The sequence below is a fragment of the Glandiceps talaboti genome, chromosome 1 (assembly GCF_964340395.1).
Source record: "Glandiceps talaboti chromosome 1, keGlaTala1.1, whole genome shotgun sequence".
Taxonomy (NCBI): Eukaryota; Metazoa; Hemichordata; class Enteropneusta; family Spengelidae; genus Glandiceps; species Glandiceps talaboti.
In genome coordinates, this window is record NC_135549.1 from 14,662,843 (window position 1) to 14,687,399 (window position 24,557).

Genomic DNA, 24,557 nt, shown 5'->3' on the forward strand with positions numbered 1-24,557 from the left:
CTATATGTGTGTTTTATAAAAGCCAGAAACTAATCGTTGTGTGTGTAGTATACATGTGACATTCATAGACAGTTTTAGAGACTATGTTTATATTTGTTTTCAGAAAGGGAAAGTACGGGTGACATTATTGTCTAGAAATACTAAACATCGAAATATTGTGAACCAGGATGAGGTAAGTATCTGTAATACACGTCATAAATACTAAAACATCGTAATTTTGTCAACCAGGGTGAGCTAAGTGGCTGATGTCTGTAAAAGCTTATACATAGATTGCATTGGACATACCGTATGAATTATCTTGCAAGCTCATATAAGTTTTGACTGAATGGCAGCTATGTTTGTCTGAAACATTACACTTTAGGACACTAGTTGGGAATATGTCGACAGTGACATAATTTTTTTAAAAGGGCAAAAATTTGGCTAGAATTTTTGGTTTAAATAACTCTGAAATAGGTTGTTGGGTTTACAACATGCATGGTCCAACCAAAACATGTGTACTCTAAAATGAAATCTAGAATTTTGGTTGAAATAGCTCTAAAATATGGGCTGTAGAGTTTATTGCATGGACAGCCTTTTCCCCATCCCACATACTGCTAACAGACATATACATTGTTCTCCTGTTGCTATGGTGTGCAACTCACAGACCTCACTATTGAAGGTACTCAAATGCAGCTGTCTCATTAAAGAGATTAATATAATTCTAAAATTATGATCACAATGGATGTATGAACAAATTATGGCAACTATTAGTTTCAAATTAGTGCAAAAATGACAGATGAACTCAAAGTTCACATTATACACAGCTGTGTTCACAACCATGTACAATTGTGTAGTAGCATATGTAAAGTGTTTCTGTCAAAAACCTGTCATGGTCATGTTATTCAGATATTGTTATTTCGATATTGTCAGTCATTATATCTTTAATTTCATGAAATGTATGAAAACCTGAATTAAAATGTCAAGCAAAATATCTCTCTTTTTGACACCGTTAATATACATTAGTGACTTTTGAATAATTCTGACAATAATTTCATTACTATAGTTTTAATTTCTCCTGCATAAATGTGTTAGATTTTGTGCATTTTGCCGCTTTGCAATCCAAATAATTTTGTTGTCCGTCATGGTGTAGTTTTATATGAAAATGACTACAATTACCCTAAAATAAGGGGAAAAGAATGAAAAAAAATGAATTATTGAGGAAGTCTTTAACATATTATTCTGTAGCCCAGTATGTATGCATAGGAAATTAGTTAATAGGGACATTTCAGCACTTCACAATGAAGGGGTGGGGGCGTTATGAAGGGGTTAACTTTGATGGGAATATTCACAGAACTGTTGTTTTGTTTTACAGCTAGTAACGGTAGCTGCTTTGTTCACAGAGTTTATTTACTGTTCTGTTTTACAGCTAGTAGCTGCTATGTTCACAGAGTTTATTTACTGTTCTGTTTTACAGCTAGTAGCTGCTTTGTTCACAGAGTTTATTTACTGTTCTGTTTTACAGCTAGTAGCTGCTATGTTCACAGAGTTTATTTACTGTTCTGTTTTACAGCTAGTACCTGCTATGTTCACAGAGTTTATTTACTGTTCTGTTTTACAGCTAGTAGCTGCTTTGTTCACAGAGTTTATTTACTGTTCTGTTTTACAGCTAGTAGCTGCTTTGTTCACAGAGTTTATTTACTGTTCTGTTTTACAGCTAGTACCTGCTATGTTCACAGAGTTTATTTACTGTTCTGTTTTACAGCTAGTAGCTGCTATGTTCACATAGTTTATTTACTGTTCTGTTTTACAGCTAGTAGCTGCTATGTTCACATAGTTTATTTACTGTTCTGTTTTACAGCTAGTACCTGCTATGTTCACATAGTTTATTTACTGTTCTGTTTACAGCTAGTACCTGCTATGTTCACATAGTTTATTTACTGTTCTGTTTTACAGCTAGTACCTGCTATGTTCACAGAGTTTATTTACTGTTCTGTTTTACAGCTAGTACCTGCTATGTTCACAGAGTTTATTTACTGTTCTGTTTACAGCTAGTAGCTGCTATGAAGAATGAAAAAGATTTAATTGTCAATGTTGTAGAATACAATAGGTAGGATATTCTCCTGTTCTGTTGTATTTGGTGGAAGACTTACTGGGGGGGGGGGGGTATATTGAAACAAATTGAAAATGTTACTTTGTACTCACAGTCAAAAAATTTCATGGAAGTGGAAACTGAAATGGATTGGATTCCAAGAAATAGAATTCAATTAAGTACGGTAGTACCCCAAAATCATTAAAGAAATGATTTTAAAAATAAGAAAAAATCATTAGGGAAAAAGAAATGGGGTTTGCTTCCAAGAAATGTTTTGACTCTGAGTAAAAATTATCAGTAACTATAAACCCGGAGTCCATGAACATTCAGTCTCAATAATTGTGTTATGTAAAGTTGGAGTAAAAGAATCAAATACTCTTCCCAAAATAGTAAATTGCACCAATTGAAATTACCAACATTCCACCCTTGGACAGTTTTGCAACTGCAGTGTCATTGGAACTTGAAAACAGCATTATTTTTTACACTAAAAAGTGAATGACCTCTTACCTTTGTCTTAGCACATGTTGCTGTTTCATACCCGTGAGTAATTTGTGTGTAAAAAATCCCATGCTATGGGTTCAGCTGTCTTCAAATTATCTAGAGTAGCCATTTTGTTTTAGATTTTCATATCGTATGAACTGTGTTTTGAAAGTGATTTCATCTTTCATGAAATGATTAACCATACTTTGCTCTCCTCTGTTTTCAGAAACATAAATTTCTTGGAGCAGCTGAAGGTATTTATATATTTATGTATAATATACATGTATAGTCAAATTTAGTGTTGAGGCACAGTGATCAAACATTATTTATGATTAACCACATCCAGCCGAGTAAAAAATAGCAACAGATATTTCAAACAGTTTCCATGCTATAGTTTACTTAATAAACTGGGTTGGGATTACACAATTGATCATACTGATTTTGGTCATTTCAAATGTACCTTCTCTGAAGACAATGTCAATAGCAAAATGATCACTAACTACTCTTGGTAGTCTGTAGGTTATGCCTTGACAGGGCGCCCTCACATATCGGTCAACTCCTCGCATAGGAGAGAGGAGGCCAGTGAAGGCAGAACAACACGACATATCTTATAGTCTGTACTCTTGGTTATATGAATCTTTATTGCTCTCAGTATAGATCTGGTTATCATTTTATCTGGATCAAAACATTTCAAACCATAACCATAAAATAATGTAATTATACAGAGTGCAATGGACAACCTTTTTGAAGCACGTTAAAAATAGTATGTATTCGTAGAATTATGAGAAAAAGTCAGATTTGAATGTTGTATAACAAAATCAAAATTTTAATTTACTGAATAACATTTCTACAAGACTATTCTGTTTACACTTTATTTTCAGATTACTCACAATAGTGATATTTTCATTGGTATGCATGGTGCTGGTCTCACTCATTTACTATTTCAACCTGACTGGGGAGTCTTATTTGAATTGTAAGTATATTACATTATTTACACATTACTAGGGAGTCATTTTAGTGAATGTGAAGTAAATACTTTACATGTAACTAAGGAGTCATTTCAAGAGCAAGATTTGTTCTTGTCCAGTATGTTTGACTGGTTATTAAAGGCCTGTATGAAATAAAGTTGAAAAAATGCTGAATTGACAAAATGTACTTGGCTTAATTTGACTACAGATAATGTAGTGTCTATGATAGCCCATTTTATAAAGAATCTCTGATTAATTTCGATGTGAATTGAGAAATTTTTTAGATCATCCAGAGGTAACCATACAGCAATGTAGATATAGACGCAAACATGACTTTGTGTGGCTCAAACATAGACAAAAGATTTGATAACGCTAGTACATAGCATAGAGTCATGTCAGACTGCCACACTAACAATGGCAATACAGACAAAGACTTGATACACTAGTACATAGCATTGCATTGTGTAGGACTGCCACACTAACACTAGCAATATAGACAAAGACTTGATACACTAACAACATGTTTTGACCGCAGGTACAACTGTGAAGACCCAAGGTGCTACAAAGATCTAACCAGTCTCAGGGGTACTGAATACATTACATGGCAAAGAGTCTTAAAACTTGCCAAGCATAATGAGGTAGGTATGATGTGATGGTTATAGACACTTTGAGTATAGAGAAACTACTATGGAAATCAAGCTATAGGCAAACTAAGATAGACACAAATTAAAACTATAGTTGTTAATATACTACTATGGAAATCAAGCTATCGTCAAACTAAGATAGACACAAGCTAACACTATTGTTGTTGATGTACTACTATGGAAATCAAGCTATCGTCAAACTAAGATAGACACCAAACTAACACTATTGTTGTTGATGTACTACTATGGAAATCAAGCTATCGTCAAACTAAGATAGACACAAACTAAAACTATTGTTATTGATATACTACTATGGAAATCAAGCTATAGTCAGACTAAGACATAAACTAAAATTATTGTTGCATCATGTTGATATAAGCTATAAATGAATGTTGATGTAATTACACTCACAGTAGGACAGCGTCTCTGATACCAAGTTTTCCTCAAGTGGCTGTGCACACTTTCAACCTCATTCAGTGTTTAGACTATCTTGATTACAGGGTGATTGTATCCACAAAATCCATGCACAGCCATAATCCAATTGTGCAATCTATTTACTTTAGTAATTGAAATATGTATTTTAAGAAAAGCACTTTAATGTAAAACAATAAGAATGTCAATATCACAGTGTTTATTTCATTTCTAAACATTATTTGAGGGTTAGGTCTAAGAAGACGCAGTGATCAAAGTTTACAGAGAACAGCGCCCTCTACCAGCAGTGCTGATTCAAAAAATGCATATTCAGCAGCAGTTGTATTTACTCTGTTACCCCATTATATTACATAATTTTATAATGTATATAAATTTATGACTTGGATCATTGAAAGTGTATCTGTATGGGTATTTTCCAGGTTGATCATCCTTCGCTACACAAACCTCATGCAAAGTTTGCTGATTATTCATTTGATGTTAAAGAATTTATGCGGATATTGAAGAAGGGTGTATACCATGTGAAGAATCATCCAAAATTCAAAGAATTGCGTCGACAACTACGAGATGAACTGTAGAAGTTTTTGACAATATGTGTTTTGACAATCACTGTCATAATCAACAAATCAAATTTATATTATATTCGACATTGGAAAAGTAAACATGACAACTTGCAAAATGTAGTTCGTGTTTATTTAAAGAATCATCCAAAATTCAAAGAATTGTGCCGACAACTGTGACATGAATTGTAGAAGACAAACCACTGTCATCGACAAATCAAATTTATGTTCCATATTGGAAAAGCAAACATGACAACTTGCAAAATATAGTTCCTGTTTATTAAAAGAAACTTCTTGTAATTTTTAGTCTATATATAAAAGGATGTAATATACAATTTCTTTTAAAAATTTCTATATCATACATGAGTCACATGATTGTACTGTAAAACCAAATGAATTTACCATAGTTTTGATTTCTCTGTTAAGTAATATTTACAGTTATCAGTTCATAGTCAGAGGTTCATTCTGGTAATGTCATCAGTCAGGGATATTGTTTCCAAGAAGATAAACCAAACATTTGCTGTATTTTACTCAAATGGCCTTTGAAGAATCCAAGATGGCCGCCATCTGCCTCGACAACCAAATGTCGTCTGCTTTCTGTGACCATTGTTTCCATACATTGGTGATGTCACCTGACTATATTTGTAAATTTAGAAATGCTGCTTACTTCATTTGAGATCTAATAGTTCACTCTGAATAAAGACATTAAAAAAATTCACTTTTTTATCTAGAAAATGTCTAGTCAGGCTATCAGAATGAAAGTGTTTTGCGAATCAATAAACAAACATCTGAGAAAGAGATTATATGCAAAATTCTGCTTCTTTCTAAAAATGATTTATATCTGTATTCATACTCTTGTTGTTATCTTTTTCCTTCACTTTTTATAATAATTTTAAAATAATACTATTGATAGCCTGTGTTGTATGTTGTACTCAGTACTTTGTATGTTAATTCAGAAATAAATAATGTACAAACTATTTAGTACATTGTCCCATATGTATTCCTGAAATCTTTATTTTTAGCTTGACAATCACTTCACATACATTTTGTAGATACAAAAGAAAGAAACATAAGCAATGGGTTTTTAGCTCCCAGAAGGGCTATCCATGTGTCCATCTGTCCATGCAGCTGCCTGTCTGTGGCAGTGCAGTGGCCATGTTTGTCCATATACCCAGTGTAGGGTCGATGGTTTGTCATAAGAATTAACAGTGTAAAGCTATAACTTAGAGAAATTGAATACACAGACACTCCATCCAAGTGTCTGCACCCGTGTTATTAGAGATAAGCTATCTTATAAAACTTTGACCATGACCCCACCCTGAAGTTCAAATAACAAAGTTATCAGTTACTTTGAATGTATCCAGAAAGACCCCTTTTTATAGTATCATAGACATTGAGTCTCTCTCCAACGTCCATGATATAGTAAACTTTCAAGTCAGATACTGATTTTTGACCTTTGGCTTCCATCTTTTGGAAGTTTCATACTTAAGACACCATTCATGTAACTGCACCTATGTCTATAGAACTAAAAGTCTCTGAGTTGTTTGCTAAACAATGTCAAGTTTTGTACACACCGTTTTGAGATACCATTCAAGTGTGTACACCCATGTTGTTAGAAGTATTAAAGCTTTCTATTCAGACTCTGACTTGACCTTGCCCTTCATCTCCGAAGTCAAATTGTAACTTGCACAATCACTTTGAAAGTTTTTCTTAAAAGGTCAACATTCAAGTGTCTTCACCAATGTTACCAGAGGTAAGCATTCTGAGAGGACACTAACCCATGACCTTGACCTTTATATTCAAGGTTAGTTTAAGCGATTTGTTTTTGAGGTTTCTCACCCACGGATGCCATTAAATTGCATACATCCATATAAATAAAAGTGATATTTCTGTTCAGCTCGCAAAATGAAAATGGGGTGTCGCTCAAACGAATGGCATGTGGAATGACACCCTTTACTATAATTAGTAGTTGGAATGTCAGCTTTTACTCTATAAGTGGGGGGGGGGGAATGACAACTCCTATTCTCTACGTGGAGGGGAATGACAGTTCTACACTATAAGTGGAGGGGAATGACAGCTTCGACTCAATAAGCGGAGGGGAATGACAGCTTCTACTCAATAAGTGGAGGGGAATGACAGCTTCTATGCTATAAGTAGAGGGGAATGACAGCTTCTACGCTAGAAGTGGAGGGGAATGACAGCTTCTACGCTATAAGTGGAGGGGAATGACAGCTGCTACGCTATAAGTGGAGGGGAATGACAGCTTCTACGCTATAAGTGAGGGGAATGACAGCTTCTACGCTATAAGTGGAGGGGAATGACAGCTGCTACGCTATAAGTGGAGGGGAATGACAGCTGCTACGCTATAAGTGAGGGGAATGACAGCTTCTACGCTATAAGTGGAGGGAATGACAGCTGCTACGCTATAAGTGGAGGGGAATGACAGCTTCTACGCTATAAGTGAGGGGAATGACAGCTTCTACGCTATAAGTGGAGGGGAATGACAGCTGCTACGCTATAAGTGGAGGGGAATGACAGCTGCTACGCTATAAGTGGAGGGGAATGACAGCTGCTACGCTATAAGTGGAGGGGAATGACAGCTGCTACGCTATAAGTGGAGGGGAATGACAGCTGCTACGCTATAAGTGGAGGGGAATGACAGCTGCTACGCTATAAGTGGAGGGGAATGACAGCTTCTACGCTATAAGTGGAGGGGAATGACAGCTGCTACGCTATAAGTGGAGGGGAATGACAGCTTCTACGCTATAAGTGGAGGGGAATGACAGCTGCTACGCTATAAGTGGAGGGGAATGACAGCTGCTACGCTATAAGTGGAGGGGAATGACAGCTTCTACGCTATAAGTGGAGGGGAATGATAACTACTCTATGTGGAAGGGAATGACAGCTTCTACTCAATAAGTGGAGAGGAATGACAGCTTCTACTCAATAAGTGGAGGGAATGACAGCTGCTACGCTATAAGTGGAGGGGAATGACAGTTTTACACTATAAGTGGAGGGGAATGACAATTTTACACTATAAGTGGAGGGGAATGACAGTTTTACACTATAAGTGGAGGGGAATTACAGTTCTACACTATAAGTGGAGGGGAATGACAGTTCTACACTATAAGTGGAGGGGAATGACAGCTTTTATGCTATAAGTGGAGGGGAATGACAGCTTTTACTCTATAAGTGGAGGGGAATGACAACTCCTAATCTCTACGTGGAGGGGAATGACAGTTTTACACTATAAGTGGAGGGGAATGACAGCTTCTACACTATAAGTGGAGGGGAATGACAGCTTCTACACTATAAGTGGAGGGGAATGACAGCTTCTACACTATAAGTGGAGGGGAATGACAGCTTCTACACTATAAGTGGAGGGGAATGACAGCTTCTACACTATAAGTGTAGGGACACATACATGCTATACTATTACTATACTAGTATATATTACGGCAAAGGAAGACACCATTCATGTAAAGTCCTCGTCTACTTCTTTTTTATTTTTATTTCCCAGTTACTAGTAGTCTCCCAAGGGCTCTACACGTTCACTCGACTGAACATTTCACATTTTCTCACAAAAGAATACCCTTGCAACACATTTTTATTCAAATAAAGAGTCACTGTGACAAAAAGCCCGGAGACTTGAGTAAGTATATTCTACCATAGACAGTGGAGTTTTCCCGCCACTGTCTATAGATGATTTATCTGTGAATCTAAATCGGACTAATCTGGAGTTACCAATAATCGTAGGACATTAGAATAGTTTCTAGAATTTGTTATATTTGATTTCATCGATATCAAATATATATATTTCTCGTTGATATCATATCGGATAATATTGTGGACATTATGGCTTTGGGATCGGATGGATGATTCTAATGTGTAGTGAGTAACCTGCTGCTCAGGATATTGGATCAAAATGGGACGTACTTGTACTTGTACTTGTAGAACTATAAACACACAACTCTCTAGATACAGAGTATTGCAGAGGACATTAGACATTCCAAGACTGTGTCATGAATTTGTGATGAATAAAGTATATGGTTCCAGTTTATACCATATACATCATCTAGTATGCAGTTTATCATTTGTCACTACAAGTCTTGCTGATCTGAAAGATTTGATAACTGCATCAACAGCGGTTGAATTTTATAATTACTCGATGTCAGTGAAAACTGTATTGATTAATAGTCCTGCTTGATCGATATGAGTTTTGTTATCGAAGTCGACATTATGTCAATTCGTTTTTCATTTTCCCCCCTATACCTTAAAAGGATAATTGATTGTCAATCAAATCATGTGCACGTCAATATATTGTAATACAAGAAAGACTAAAGGTGCAATTGTTGCTTTTCATAAAATTGTTGAAAAAATGGCTGGTATTGATTGCGTACATGATGAATATGAAGAAGTCCAATACATAGACTACGTATCCATGTCGCAAGTTTTGTTTACTGTGACGATTCCCTCAGAGACACCATCAATAAATTGATGACCGAGATACAAAACATTTAGAGTGGAAAATCGAAGTTGTAACGTGGAAAGTAAGACCGTCGAATTTAACAAGACTGGAGTTAGGAATATTAAAGTTGGACTGATTGTACATTGCTGAATAACTACTTGAATTGAGCCACTATGATTTCCAATTTGATATGGTCGAAAATGTTACTTTCTATGACAAACATGTCAGCCGTTCGACCACAATAATTGAGATTGCGGCCTAGAAAATGGGCTGCATATGATTGTACCCTACACCGTCTGACGTTTGTGCCAAGTTTGGTTGAAATCAAGATATGTGTGGGCGTCAGAGATAAGACTACTACATACCGATTTTAAATTGATTTTGCGGTCTAAAACAAATTTACATTTGGCCAATTTAGTTAGAAGGGTTAGAAGGGTGGGGGTGGCGGGGGTGGGGGTGGGGGTGGGGTTGTTCCGAGGCCTAACTATTAAAACACATTTATTTTGTTATTCTACATTGAACTATTGAGCTCGCTCCTTAGGATAACAGAAAGAGATCTGCCAGCACCCCATTTTTATTGGTCCGGTTTGAAATGCGTCATACATGCAAATGATCGAAAGAGAGTCGAAGAGTTTTATTACCGAAACCGACACACAAACACGCAAATGTCATTCATTATTCATCCCCCTAGTCCTCACTGTAAAGAGATAATTGATTGTCAATCAAATCATACAAGTATCAATACATATATTATAAGAAACTACCAAAGGGGCATTAGTTGCTTTCGATACAATTATTGAAAAAAGGACTGACATTATAATATACATGATGAATATGAAGGAATCCAGTCCGCTGAATCCACATCAATATCACAGTGTTTGTCTACATTGTATGCACGTGGTGCGGTGAATCCCTCAAAACCACCACTCGACAAACAGACAATCGATACACAATATTCAGCCTCAATACACTTGGAAATTTAAGTGCAGACGATGGAAATTAAAAAGTGTGAAGTATTCTCAGGTCCTACACAATCTTCCAATGTTTCGCAATTATCATTATCCCTGATTTCGAAATTTGCAACGACAATTGTGAAGAAAAGTGCAGAACAGAGGTACAGAGATGGTACACAGCAAGCCGCAAACGAGGCAATTGTCTTTGCAGACATAGATGGAAGAGCAGACATGTTGTTCACTTTAAAATAATAATAATTGAAATAGAAATACATTGACTAGCTTTGACTGTACAAAGTTTTCTGATTGGCTTAGATCATCATGTCACGCGATATGAACTAGTTTCCAAAAGTTTATTTGCATACACACACGGGCATTATTCGTTTTATATTTCCCTTAGGGTATTTAGCACAGAAGCCCTGTGTTATGTTATCGTACAAAAGCCTGCCTGCAGTTTGCCGACTCGAAGTTGTCCCGTAAAATGGGATGACCCTAAAACGAATGACACCCGAATGACAGAAAACGAATGACGGCATTTACAGTATGTAAACATTGGAATGACACCCTTTTCTACATTCAGTTAGTTGAATCACTTTGGTTGAATCATAGACCCTCCACCATGGTGGAAGGTTCTATGGTTGAATGACACTCTCTGAACTATAAAACAAGTGGAATGACAGCCGCCACTCTATATCATAAATGGAATGACAGCATTTACAATTCCAGTTTCTGTCATTCCGGTTGTCATTCTTTTTAGGGTCACCCCATAAAATGGCAAGATTTTGCGATCACACAGAAGAACTCCAAAACTTCGGTGACGGCAAAGGTGCAAGAAAACTAGAAAAATTAGGGTTTACAAAAAGTGCAGATGCTATTAAAGAAGAAATCTAACAGATCATAGATCTATAGGTTCGGTGATGAATGATTTGTGCTCAGGAGTTCAACATTGCAGCGGTTTAAATGCCAGTACTGCAGTACTGAGAATGTGTGATGTGTTATACAACAAGACACTTATTGCCTGGTAATAGCCGGCAACAATAAGACGTCATATTACCCCTCGTGCTGTTATGTAGGATTTTAGCCTCTTGAAATATAGTTGCCTCAAAATCAACTCTCGGGCCTTTTAAAGCGCCCTCACAGGCAAAGTGTTAACTATTAATACAGAAATTATACTACGACTTAACGACTTGTTACTTTAAGAAGTCGCAAAGTAACACGTGACTATACATGTTTACACGAAGTTACAATAACAATAACAAAATCTATATAAACCACTGTACAAGTGAATGGAAACATACATTAATATCCCTAGCCTACATATAGACTATTTCAGAAGCAAATTAACACATTTATCAACAAAATTCCATCTTTTCCTAACGCATCTTAAAACTTTCCAACAGCTAATTTTATGATATAATTAACAATGGAAACCATGAGGTTGACCATATTTATCAAGACTGGAGTTAGGAATATCAAAGTTGGACTGATTGTACATTGCTGAATAACTACTTGAATTTAGCCACTATGGTTTCCAATTTGATATGGTCGAAAATGTTACTTTCTATGACAAACATGTCAGCCGTTCGACCACAATAATTGAGATTGCGGCCTAGAAAATGGGCTGCATATGATTGTACCCTACACCGTTTGACGTTTGTGCCAAGTTTGGTTGAAATCAAGATATGTGTGGGCGTCAGAGATAAGACTACTACACACCGATTTTAAATTGATTGTGCAGTCTAAAACAAATTTACATTTGGCCAATTTAGTTAGAAGGGTTTAAGGGTGGGGGTGGCGGGGTGGGGGTCGGGTGGTCCCGAGGACTAACTATTAAAACAAAATTTATTTCTGTTATTTCTACATTGAAATATTGATCTCGCTCCTTAGGATAACATAAAGAGATCTGTCAGCACCGCATTTTTATTGGTCCGGTTTGAAATGCGTCCTACATGCAAATGATCGAAAGAGAGTCGAAGAGTTTTTAGTACCGAAAACCGACACACAAACACGCAAATGTCATTCATTATTCATCCCCCTAGACCTTACTGTAAAGAGATAATTGATTGTCAATCAAATCATACAAGTATCAATACATATATTATAAGAAACTACCAAAGGTGCATTAGTTGCTTTCGATACAATTATTGAAAAAAACGACTGACATTGATTATATACATGGTGAATATGAAGGAATCCAGTACGCTGAATACACATCAATATCACAGTGTTTGTCTACATTGTATACACGTGGCGAATCTCTCAAAACCGACACTCGACAAACAGACAATCGAGACACAATATTCAGCCTCAATACACTTGGAAATTTAAGTGCAGACGATGGAAATTAAAAAGTCTGAAGTATTCTCAGGTCCCACACGATCTTCCAATGTTTCGCAATCATCATTATCCCTGATTTCGAAACAAATTTGCAACGACAATTGTGAAGGAAAAGTGCAGAACAGAGGTACAGAGATGGTACACAGCAAGCCGCAAACGAGGTAACTGTCTTTGCAGACATAGATGGAAGAGCAGACATGTTGTTTGTTCACTTTAAAATAGCCACAAGACGCAATGACTGTCATCCGTTCATGTATATACATTGTCGAGTGCACTATTGATACAATTTTAAAAGAAGATCGGAAGTTTACAAGAAAACAAGTTGTTTGTCAGTGTGGTACTATAGTACTATGAACCTAAATATTTAGCAAATAATAATAATTGAAATAGAGATGCATTGACTAGCTTTGACTGTACAAAGTTTTCTGATTGGCTTAGATCATGTCACGCGATATGAACTAGTTTCCAAAAGTTTATTTGCATACACACACGGGCATTATTCGTTTTCTATTTCCCTCAGGGCATTTAGCACAGAAGCCCTGTGATATGTTATCGTACAAAAGCCTGCCTGCAGTTTGCCGACTAGAAGTTGTCCCGTAAAATGGGATGACCCTAAAACGAATGACAACCCGAATGACAGAAAACGAATGACGGCATTTACAGTATGTAAACATTGGAATGACACCCTTTTCTACATTCAGTTAGTTGAATCACTTTGGTTGAATCATAGACCCTCCACCAAGGTTCTATGGTTGAATGACACTCTCTGAACTATAAAACAAGTGGAATGACAGCCGCCACTCTATAGCATAAATGGAATGACAGCATTTACAATTCCAGTTTCTTTCATTCCGGTTGTCATTCTTTTTAGGGTCACCCCATAAAATGGCAAGATTTTGCGATCACACAGAAGAACTCCAAAACTTCGGTGACGGCAAAGGTGCAAGAAAACTAGAAAAATTAGGGTTTACAAAAAGTGCAGATGCTATTAAAGAAGAAATCTAACATCATAGATCTATAGGTTCGGTGATGGATGATTTGTGCTCAGGAGTTCAACATTGCAGCGGTTTAAATGCCAGTACTGAGAATGTGTGATGTGTTATACAACAAGACACTTATTGCCTGGTAATAGGCAACAATAAGACGTCATATTACCCCTCGTGCTGTTATGTAGGATTTTAGCCTCTTGAAATATAGTTGCCTCAAAATCAACTCTCGGGCCTTTTAAAGCGCCCTCACAGGCAAAGTGTTAACTATTACACATTTCATTTGAAATTATACTACGACTTGTGTTACTTTAGGAAGTCGCAAGGTAACACGTGACTATACATGTTTACACGAAGTTACAATAACAATAACAAAATCTATATAAACCACTGTACAAGTGAATGGAAACATACATTAATACCCCTAGCCTACATATAGACTATTTCAGAAGCAAATTAACACATTTATCTACAAATTTCATCTTTTCCTAACGCATCTTAAGACTTTCCAACAACTAATTTTATAATATAATTAACAATGGAATGTGTTACTCGTAATCTATGTCTAGGCTTCGTATTGCCATATATTTCCAGCAAACCATGAGGTTGACCACATTTATCAAGACGGGAGTTAGGAATATTAAAGTTGGACTGATTGTACATTGCTGAATAACTACTTGAATTTAACCACTATGATTTCCAATTTGATATGGTCGAAAATGTTACTTTCTATGACAAACATGTCAGCCGTTCGACCACAATAATTGAGATTGCGGCCTAGAAAATGGGCTGCATATGATTGTACCCAACACCGTTTGACGTTTGTGCCAAGTTTGGTTGAAATCAAGATATGTGTGGGCGTCAGAGATAAGACTACTACACACCGATTTTAAATTGATTGTGCGGTCTAAAACACCTATATCACATTTCATTTATATACTAGTATTACTATTAGATTTGTACTTTTTTTTATATCATTTCACATTTGATGATGTGACAGTTGATATCATTTTGATAATCAGCACCCGTTATTCTTTATGCTCTTCGGTGATATGGTAGTAGTGAATGCAATAACCAAAACCCTTGGTAATCTTTTCACAAAAACTAAACGATTGAATGTTGAGATAAAACGGGTTGTTGGTGTCAAGCAGATACATGTATATTATAGCTCGTTTGCCTCTTCGAAAAAATACTTTCACAGATCTGTATATAAGGCTTAGCTTAGTTTGAAGTTTGACTCTACTGAACATCGTACGGTTTCTCTGGGTATACTCCAATCCCCCCCCCCCCCCGCGCTTCAATCAACACTTGGGCGCTGCACATTTGAATGTCGACTGTACCTGGCAGGTTGTTTGCACAGTGGATGGAATGTAAAGATTGGAAAAATTTCCATATCTTTTAATTTGTCACGTGGTGAAATTCGTGACTATTACCTGTGTATTGAAAATAGGTTTACATTTTCACATTTTTAATTTGTTTGGTTTGAAATTCGTGACCATTAACAGTATTGAAAATAGATAATAACAGCGTGACATCGATGTGATAAAGGCGTTACGGTATTATATTACTCATAGATAAATAGACTAATTGATTGATTAAGAACGCTAACGTGCTTTCTTAGTGAAAACGTCTTAAATGTAAACAGCATCCATTGTTTAAATTGTCCCTCGAAGCGTAGGTGAGGATTGATTGTCACGTGAAACTTTACTATCAATAAATGTACTATAAATAACGATCAAATATACCGTAGCTGATTTGAATAACATGTTTTGACGGACGGTTCTTTAATGGTTCCTTATTGTTGCAAAATCAAGAAAACTAATTACGATGAATTCGATTGTCCATCGATTTGTGACATCAACTAGCTGAGATATTACAATGTACGTTATAAAAGAGTATCTTGTCAGTTACCAGAGTGTAGTTTCTATACAGAAGCGGTGAAGTGAAGTGAAGACCTACAAGACCCTGCACAGAGAGACAGTAAACTTCGGACTACAAGAACCTCCACAGAGAGACAGCAAAGACTACAAGAACCTCCACAGAGAGACAGCAAAGACTACAAGAACCTCCACACAGAGACAGCAAAGTCTCCAAGAACCTCCACACAGAGACAGCAAAGACTGCAAGAACCTCCACAAAGAGACAGCAAAGACTGCAAGAACCTCCACACAGAGACAGCAAAGACTACAAGAACCTCCACAGAGAGACAGCAAAGACTACAAGAACCTCCACAGAGAGACAGCAAAAACTACAAGAACCTTCACACAGAGACAGCAAAGACTCCAAGAACCTCCTCACAGAGACAGCAAAGACTACACAATAATTTCCACAGAGAGACAGTGAAAACTACTGTAACAGGAACTTCACAGAACAACAACATCAGATACTTTAAAATATAGTGTCAAGTGTACACTGAAACAAATGATGTTGAACGAGACGACTCTACCGATGAAGACTACTATCAGCCAAACAGACAGAACTAACCTTTGTAATATATCTACATTATACCAATCCGTCACTACAGCTGTAACCAGCAATTCTACTGGCAAACGATATGGTAAGACTGTCATGATAACGAACGAAGCAATTGCGTTTGACAACAGTACAATTCCGACTAATTATCCCGGCCCTGCAGTAGATGACCCTGTCCTTGTACTTTCCGTGACAATACTATTGTCCATCATTGCAGTTATAACTATCATTGCAAACTTCCTCATAATCTTGTCGTTTTGCACAAGACGAAACATTCGCAAGAAACAGACCAATTACTTTTATGTCAATTTGGCCATTCTAGATTTCGCATCTGGTTTCTTAGTGATGATACCAGGTATTTATAATTGGTATCAACGATCTCACTGGGGTTTAGGAAAAGTTCCGTGTTTACTTTGGCTCATCAGTATATATTTCCTGTACACGGCATCGGGATATTGTATGTGCGTTATATGTATTGATCGCTATTTAGCCATTTGTCAAGGACTTTGGTACAGACAATACCGAACGGGAAAGTTGATTATCAAGCTGATCGTTGTTGGTTGGGTAATAGGATTTCTGGTTGAGGTCCCGGGAATAGTCATATGGGGTGCAATCATCGGAAACAACACCGTGAACTACGATGAGATATGTGCAGTAGGTTTCGCCGAGAATGCTATCTATACATCGATCAACATATCTCTTGCACCGTTGTTCCCCACTCTAGTCATAGGCATCTTGTATGCGCGGATTCTGCTAGCAATTCTCGGCAGAACAAAACACCTAGCTTCGAGTACGTCAACTGATGGTACCACAGTCGAAGTTACTGATAATGACGATGTTAGAATTCAAACGTTTGATAAACTGGAAACTCGAGATGGAGACAAAGAAAGCACAACTGCCGAAATGATGGAGTCTGGAGATGATAATTCAGTGGCTATTCAGAATGTTGGACAACATTATTATTACAACAAGGGTTTTGAAAACGAAAATGTTGTTCTCGCTCACCACGACAAACAGTCACAGACTAAAGGAGAAACCTTCGTCGAAGAAAGCAGCCCGTCTACTGCAAATATTTGTAAAGACACGACCGATTCAGCGCAGGAGAAGTCAACGTCCGACACTTTCGTCAACGAAAAAGGCAAAGAAAGGGAGAAAAGTGCTGGAAAGCGCATCAAGAGTGAGACAGTAGGCGAACGGAACATTCGAAGCCAACAGATTCAAAGGAAAGACGTTTGTGATGAGACGAAAATTCAAAAGTGTGAAACAAAACTTAACACTAACCAATCGAGAATAAACGGGAAAGTTGTCCATAATTTGTCATCAATGGCAAAAACTGAGAGAAAAGTCACTTTACTCTTCAGTATGTTAGTTGGTTTTTACTTCGTATCATATTTTCCGATGGTTGTATTTATTATACTAGAATTTACATGTCCACAGCAGTGTATGACCCCTGTTATGTTCAACGTTGGTCATTGGTTGATATATGTGAATTCCACAATCAATCCCTTTCTCTATGTTTTTCAGGATAATCAATTCAAACTCGCTATATTATCATTCTTCAACTGTTCATCTAAACGAACAGGAAACAGATGGTAAAGATGGTACTTATGAAAATACGTCTATACCTGTGTACATTTCAATCAAACTCTGACATCTACAAACTCTAATCACAGTAATAACATAATGTTGACTTGTATATGACATGAATCGTGTGTTATGATGATTGTCCCTTGCGGCACATCAATTGTTAGGAGATACAGAAAACATGTCACGATTTTGGAACAATTACCTTGTTAAGCTATCATTTCAGAGGCTTTCTTGTTAATTTGACTAGGCCACTTTGATTTATTTATTAATTTTTCATTGATTTATTAATTAGAATGGATAATAACATTTGTGCATATGCTAAGTAAAGGTATACGTCGATCTCTTAGTGTATATACCAAGGGATTGATATACGTTTTTTTGTATTCATTATTATAGATGCCTGATATTGTATATTTCAGTAAATGAACATTACAACGTAATGAGACTGGAAAAGTTAAAATACTCGTTGTAGATTTCAAACGGAAGAAAGTGTACATGTATGACTGGATGGAGTATCGTTTACACCAAATAACTTAACTTTTCTTATCAGACCACTCTTTGCCGGATAGAGTAATCTCTCTCTCTCTCTCTCTCTCTCTCTCTCTCTCTCTCTCTCTCTCTCTCTCTCTCTCTCTCTCTCTCTCTCTCTCTCTCTCTCTCTCTCTCTCTCTCTCTCTCTCCCCCCTCTCTCTTCCTCTCTCTCTCTTTGATGAGAAAACATTGAAATAACTGAGCACGTGGCTGTTCCAGATTAGTTTGATTATAACAATTTAAATAAGTAGCCATTATATAACATAGACACAATGTAGGTTTTTTTCTTCTTCTTATGTTGTTATGTACATTTTTTGACTCCGCAAATGATTATTATATTCATAAGCTTCAGTTTTATTATTAATATACACCTCAGTTTTTTATGACAAATATATATAGATAATATTGGAAAATACCAACTATTCAATAAAATTGATATCAATTAAAATGATGGCTGTGAACGACTTGCTTTTATGACATGAGGCTGAATATATGTCAACAAACAATCTTGGACAAAAGGAGGAGAAATAATATCAGTACATTATGTTGTTATCATTTCAGAGAATATTCGAGAAAAATAGAATTAACATTATCCATTCAAAGTAAAACATTCAGTAGATATATAAAATGTACCCTGTCAGTCTAGCCTTATAAATTACGTAGAGCTATGAAACTAGATAGTAAGAAACAGGATACATACATCTAAAATACAGATTGTGAACCTATTATTGATTTTACGTGTTATGGAGAAAGAAAACAGGACTAAGGAATATTGAAAATGCAAGACAAATAATCGCAGGTGATGAAAAATTATTGTTATTATTACACTTTGATATTCTTGTTGTTATATTTATTATAATTTATATTTCAAAATGTAGAAAACAAAAACCAGATTTGATGGCATTCAAAAAATACTTGCTGAATATTTAGTATAGAGTTTCATATTGCTGCTAGAAAAAGTAAAGTAAAGAAATGCACACATTAAGAAATGACAGTTTTTGAAAATGATATCTTAATAAAAGTAAATACAGAATGTGAAATTTCCATCTATGTAAAGAGATGTATCTTTATCTGTGTAATAAGCCCAATAAAATGTTATTAAATCAAAACGAAATGCAAACTGCAAGTATATTTATGAGTAGTATACATAAATTTATCACTTTGATATTCTTTTCAAAATTTATGGAACCATCCAATCATCTAATAATATCACGTAAGCAAAGCAGGAAATGTTATTTTCATTTACATATTACTTAGAACAAAAGTAATGTACAATTGAGACCTCCAAGGCCTATTTTATGTCTAAGCTTTAATATGCTCAGAAAACACTCGTATTAAGGATCCATGTAGTGAATATTTTACTCTTCACATGGCTTTCATGCCAGTCACTCATCAAAATATCAAATTATATATGTCGGCATCTACAAAATCTCGCCATTCCAGCTCAAAATTACATATATTGCATCTACCTTGCTAGTTATATAATATTTCGCAATGCTTACAAAGTTACATGATCAAAAATACATCATCATACGTTACCACAATTTACGTAGCCTGAGCACATTTTGCTACATGTTTGTCGCGTCTCCAGAAAAATGAGCAAAACCATGTCGGGTTAAAATATGCGAAACTGAGAGACTCGCACAATTTGTGGCAATAGATAACTTTATTATACCAAGGCCGGTATTTAATTATCATTTATTTATTTATTTATTTATTTATTTATTTATTTATTTATTTATTTATTTATTTATCTATTTATTTTTTATGTTTTATGTTTTATGTATTATGTTTTGGAGCAAATGTTTGTATTTTGGAAGGTAGACATCTAACGTTTTAGTCAGTTAGACTGAATAAAGTTGAGGCGCTGTAATCAGGACTGCACTCAAAAATACGACCTGCTTACGCGAGTTGCCTTCATTCTGGTGTCACTATTACACACGATTGCAGGGTGATATCGAATTTGCAAGTTACATGTTACTTGAAAATATCTCAAACATGTGCGAAATCATATACCCTTTCGTGTAGGGTCAATGGTGAAACTGGGTGTGCACGGTAGTAGTTGAGCAAGTTGTAAGAAGCTCGCCTGTTTGCATTGTCACGTCACATCATCACTTGCGGACCACCAATTTTCTACCGAAAATCTTGAGTAGACCTTGTCTATTTTTTACTTTAGCCATTTAAAGTACTGTACACACAAATATTTTTTTGCAAATTTCGTAAATTTTGGGCGAAACAACAAATGGGCGAAAAACTGGGCCGAAATTTACGACCTCAGCGGGGTCCAGTATTCTTCACGTAATCGCCGAAAAATCACAGTATTCCTATCAATAATTCCAAAATCGATTCTTCTAGCACGAAGGGAGAAATATCAGTCGAGATTTTCGCTTTATTTATAGTATCCAATATGATGAATTGTTGTGAAAGTTACGGCGAGTTGATGCCCCAAACTACGGCTGGTGAGCACTTAGTCTTGCTGCTAGACGTTCGGGCTTTCTTCCGATACTAGTACCATTTATAAGCGAACGAAGTTCGCATTGAGGGCTTTGCTCGAACATGATGTTCCATCCTCGATAGCGATGTTCGGTCGTGTGTCGTATTGTATCGGAAGAACATCCGAGGTCTAGTAGATCGGCTAATGGTATTCGGCGAAACGAAACGAAACGAAACGAAACGAAACGAAACAAGGTTTATGGTATTCAGCGAAACGAAACGAAACGAAACAGTTATATATTTCGAATTCAAATTCCAGTTCTTTAGAGTAGCATAGTTTTCCTGACTATATCTCGCGGCTGAAACTAGCTGAACACAAAGAAGGGAACAGATGAAAAGTACAACAAAATTTCACACAAACTCTGTCTTTTGATGACTCCTTCGGAAATGTTGGCTTCTGAATTATTAAATATATTCTAAATGTAAAATTGATAAATATTTGTGTAGTCTACACGGTGATATCATTCACAGGCCGGATAGTCATATTTGAATTTGCCTGGCGAGTTCATTTTATACCTTGGTTTGGAACTTAAATAATTATATAATTTGTGTTACAACAGATAGCACTGACTCATATATGTTATAGGTTAGGAAATTGTTTTACAATTTTTTCATGTTTTATGTCAAATTTTGCGAAAAAATTCACATAATACAGGATTTGGTTACCATGGTAACGGATATTCATAAAATTACCACTTTTTTGAGATCATGCAAATTGTGTAGAGAAGTTTGGAAAGGGCTAGGAGTCCAAAAAATAAGACATAATGAGAGGCAGAAAAACATGAAGAAAAGATCATTTTAATTTGTACACTCTTTGTCATAAAACCTTAGCATTTGGGTGTTTGAGACACACAATTCTTGTTTGAGACACACACAATCCTTGTTTGAGACACACTGAATCCTGGTCAAAAGAGCTTAGCATTTGACATTTTATGCTACAATTTACTCTAAAACAGAACACATCAAAAGATGCGTTAGTTGAAGGTGACTTCTTCAAAGCATCCTGCTTTACACACTGTTACAATTTTGTGTGGTGTCTAAGACACACTAACTTCTGGTCTGTCCAACAGAGTAAATTGTTCCCAAATGCTAAGCATTTATGAACATCAGAAGATGCCGCTTTCAACTTTGAAGAGAGCGCTCGAGCAGTCAGTAGATGTCTATGCGATGTCCAGTGTTTTCGGTGACCATCCCGCTTTCCACTGATGTTTCTTGTGTCTCCTTTTTAACAACAAATTCCAAGTAATCATGCCATCCATTTGCATGCAATAAGCACCTGCAATCTGGCTGAAAAGGCAAGTTAAAAGTTTACAAAATACAGAACATCACAATCTGATTAAAATCAGATGTAGATGTCGGCTAATCGTTCATTGCTATCTTGGTACATGTTTACATTTTTAGCCTGTAGAGGAGGCGATCAGGCTAAAAAATGTAAACATGTACCAAGAAGGTCAATTCAGGCAAAATAACGAAGGTAAAATAGCAATGAACGATTAGCCGACATCTACATCGGATTTTAATCAGATTGAGAACATCATCACCATAAAATGGTTGATAGTTGTCTCCAGAACACAATATGCAAAAAGGCAAACTTCATGCTAATAAAAGGAATAATACAACGAACAAAATTTGACCAGAGTTTAATACACTGAATGCCTCTCTCTCTCTCTCTCTCTCTCTCTCTCTCTCTCTCTCTCTCTCTCTCTCTCTCTCTCTCTCTCTCTCTCTCTCTCTCTCTCTCTCTCTCTCTCTCCCCCCCCTAAGGGCAAAAACATAGTGGTCCTACACACATTTTTGTAATGCAAAATGCTGATATATTGTACATGATGTACCCCTTAATTGGAAAATTAATTATATGAATCAATACCAGATTTAAATTGAATGCCTCTTGTGAGGGCAAAACCATATATTTTTGGACCTACACACATTGTTGGAATGCAAACCTCTGAACTATAGCTATTATACATGATGCATTGAAAGTTAATGATTCGAAACTGTATGAAGTTTGATTAAGTTGAAAGTCAAGTTGAAATAATGTTCAAAAGAAAATGATCATATCACAGGTGTGTGTCATTTGGGTCAAACTCCAAAACTGTTGGTCTGAAGTTTGGTGGAAACATTTTTAGGTGTGCGTAGATTAAGAATTGTTCATGACATGATGATCCCATCAGTGATATGCAAATTAGGTTTAAAAATGAGTTTTCTACACACTTGATGGGTAGGCTGTATCACTCAGCTTTGTCTCATTTACAAGACGAGTGCGAATTTGGGGGAACTCCTGGAGTAATGACTTCAAAAGTCGGCATTTACTCACACAGAGCCCACAGGTGCTATGTTTGCCAGGCCTGGGTGACTCTGGGATAGCCTGTGGACTGACTGGGAAGGCCTTGACAGTTCCACAGCAATGTGATACAGAGCGTGCAAAATAGCCCTGTCATGTAGTCCCAAACCTGAATGGATCTCTGTAGCATTATGTGTGACTGTGTGTATATGTCTGCATAACCGAAAATCGCTGGGAGCAATTCACAGAACAAAAATTTAAAAAAAAAAAAAAAAAAAAAAATGGGATTAATGTTGAAAACATGAGGAGTGTTAAAGTAAAATGTTATTTGAGGCAGCGACATCGAATGATTCAAAAAAGTTGTGCTCCTTACTCAAAGACAACAAGACAGGTCCATCAAAATCTATCTCATATAATGACTGGTTTGCACATTTTCATTGAATCTTTTGAACTTCAATGACAAAGGTGTGGAAAATGAATATTTTTATGATGATGTAAAGAATTTTGTTATTGACTTTCAGGACTGGACCAATGATACTCAGTGAAAAGATATAGATTGGAAAGTGTGATCACGTTCAAAGAAGTGCAGCAAAGTATTGATCAACTGGCAAAGTGGCAAAGCACCAGGTCTAGATTGGGTTACAGCAGGATTTCTAATAACAAGTGTCCAAGAAAGTTTATTGAGATAGATTGGTTGATCTTTTAAAATAGCACAACTGAACTTCTTTGCTTCAGTAGTGATTATAAGTCATGGAAAAGTGTTTTTTTAGTGTGTGTGTGTGTGTGTGTGTGTGTGTTCGTGCGTGCGTGTGTGTGTGTGTGTGTAAACAACTTATAAATTAAAAATCGTTGGACCAATTATTTGGTAAGTATATTACCTTGGGTGTCTAGTTGGGAAATTGTTAAAATCAAAATGATCTTATTACTGGTGTGCAATTTGGGTATTAAAATGTGACTTTTGGTCAAAATACTTAAACTCCAAAACTACTGGGCAGATCAGTTTGAAATATGAATATGGAAGATATGTAGATAAAGCTCTTATGAATATGATAACTTCCAAAGTAAATACTATGTAATATATTGTAATATATTTTTCTCTCACCTTTGCTATCTGTATGACAGAAATGTATATTTCACTATTGTAGACTTTGCATATGGGCTAGTGGCCTAGAAAGGCAATAAACATATTATTATAATGTATGTATGGCAGTGAAATCTGTTTTAAAAAAGAAAGAAAAAAAGGTGTTTATTCCCCAGTTGTCAATAATCCAGCTGTAGACATTGGTGCAGCAAATGTTCC

General features: G+C 36.2%; 1 protein-coding gene across 4 annotated transcripts in view; it reads left to right on the plus strand.

Moving 5' to 3' along the window:
* The window catches only part of LOC144437074 (EGF domain-specific O-linked N-acetylglucosamine transferase-like), a 28,849-nt gene extending 22,777 nt beyond the window's left edge, over positions 1-6,072 (plus strand). For all 4 annotated transcript variants that reach the window (XM_078125957.1, XM_078125954.1, XM_078125946.1 and 1 more), the window contains 6 exons: positions 104-172; positions 2,028-2,086; positions 2,775-2,802; positions 3,430-3,521; positions 4,052-4,154; positions 5,012-6,072. In XM_078125957.1, the coding sequence (XP_077982083.1) occupies positions 104-172; positions 2,028-2,086; positions 2,775-2,802; positions 3,430-3,521; positions 4,052-4,154; positions 5,012-5,167 (507 nt within the window). In that variant the 3' untranslated portion in view covers positions 5,168-6,072. The remainder of the gene's footprint in view (positions 1-103; positions 173-2,027; positions 2,087-2,774; positions 2,803-3,429; positions 3,522-4,051; positions 4,155-5,011) is intronic.
* Positions 6,073-24,557: the final 18,485 nt, after the last annotated feature.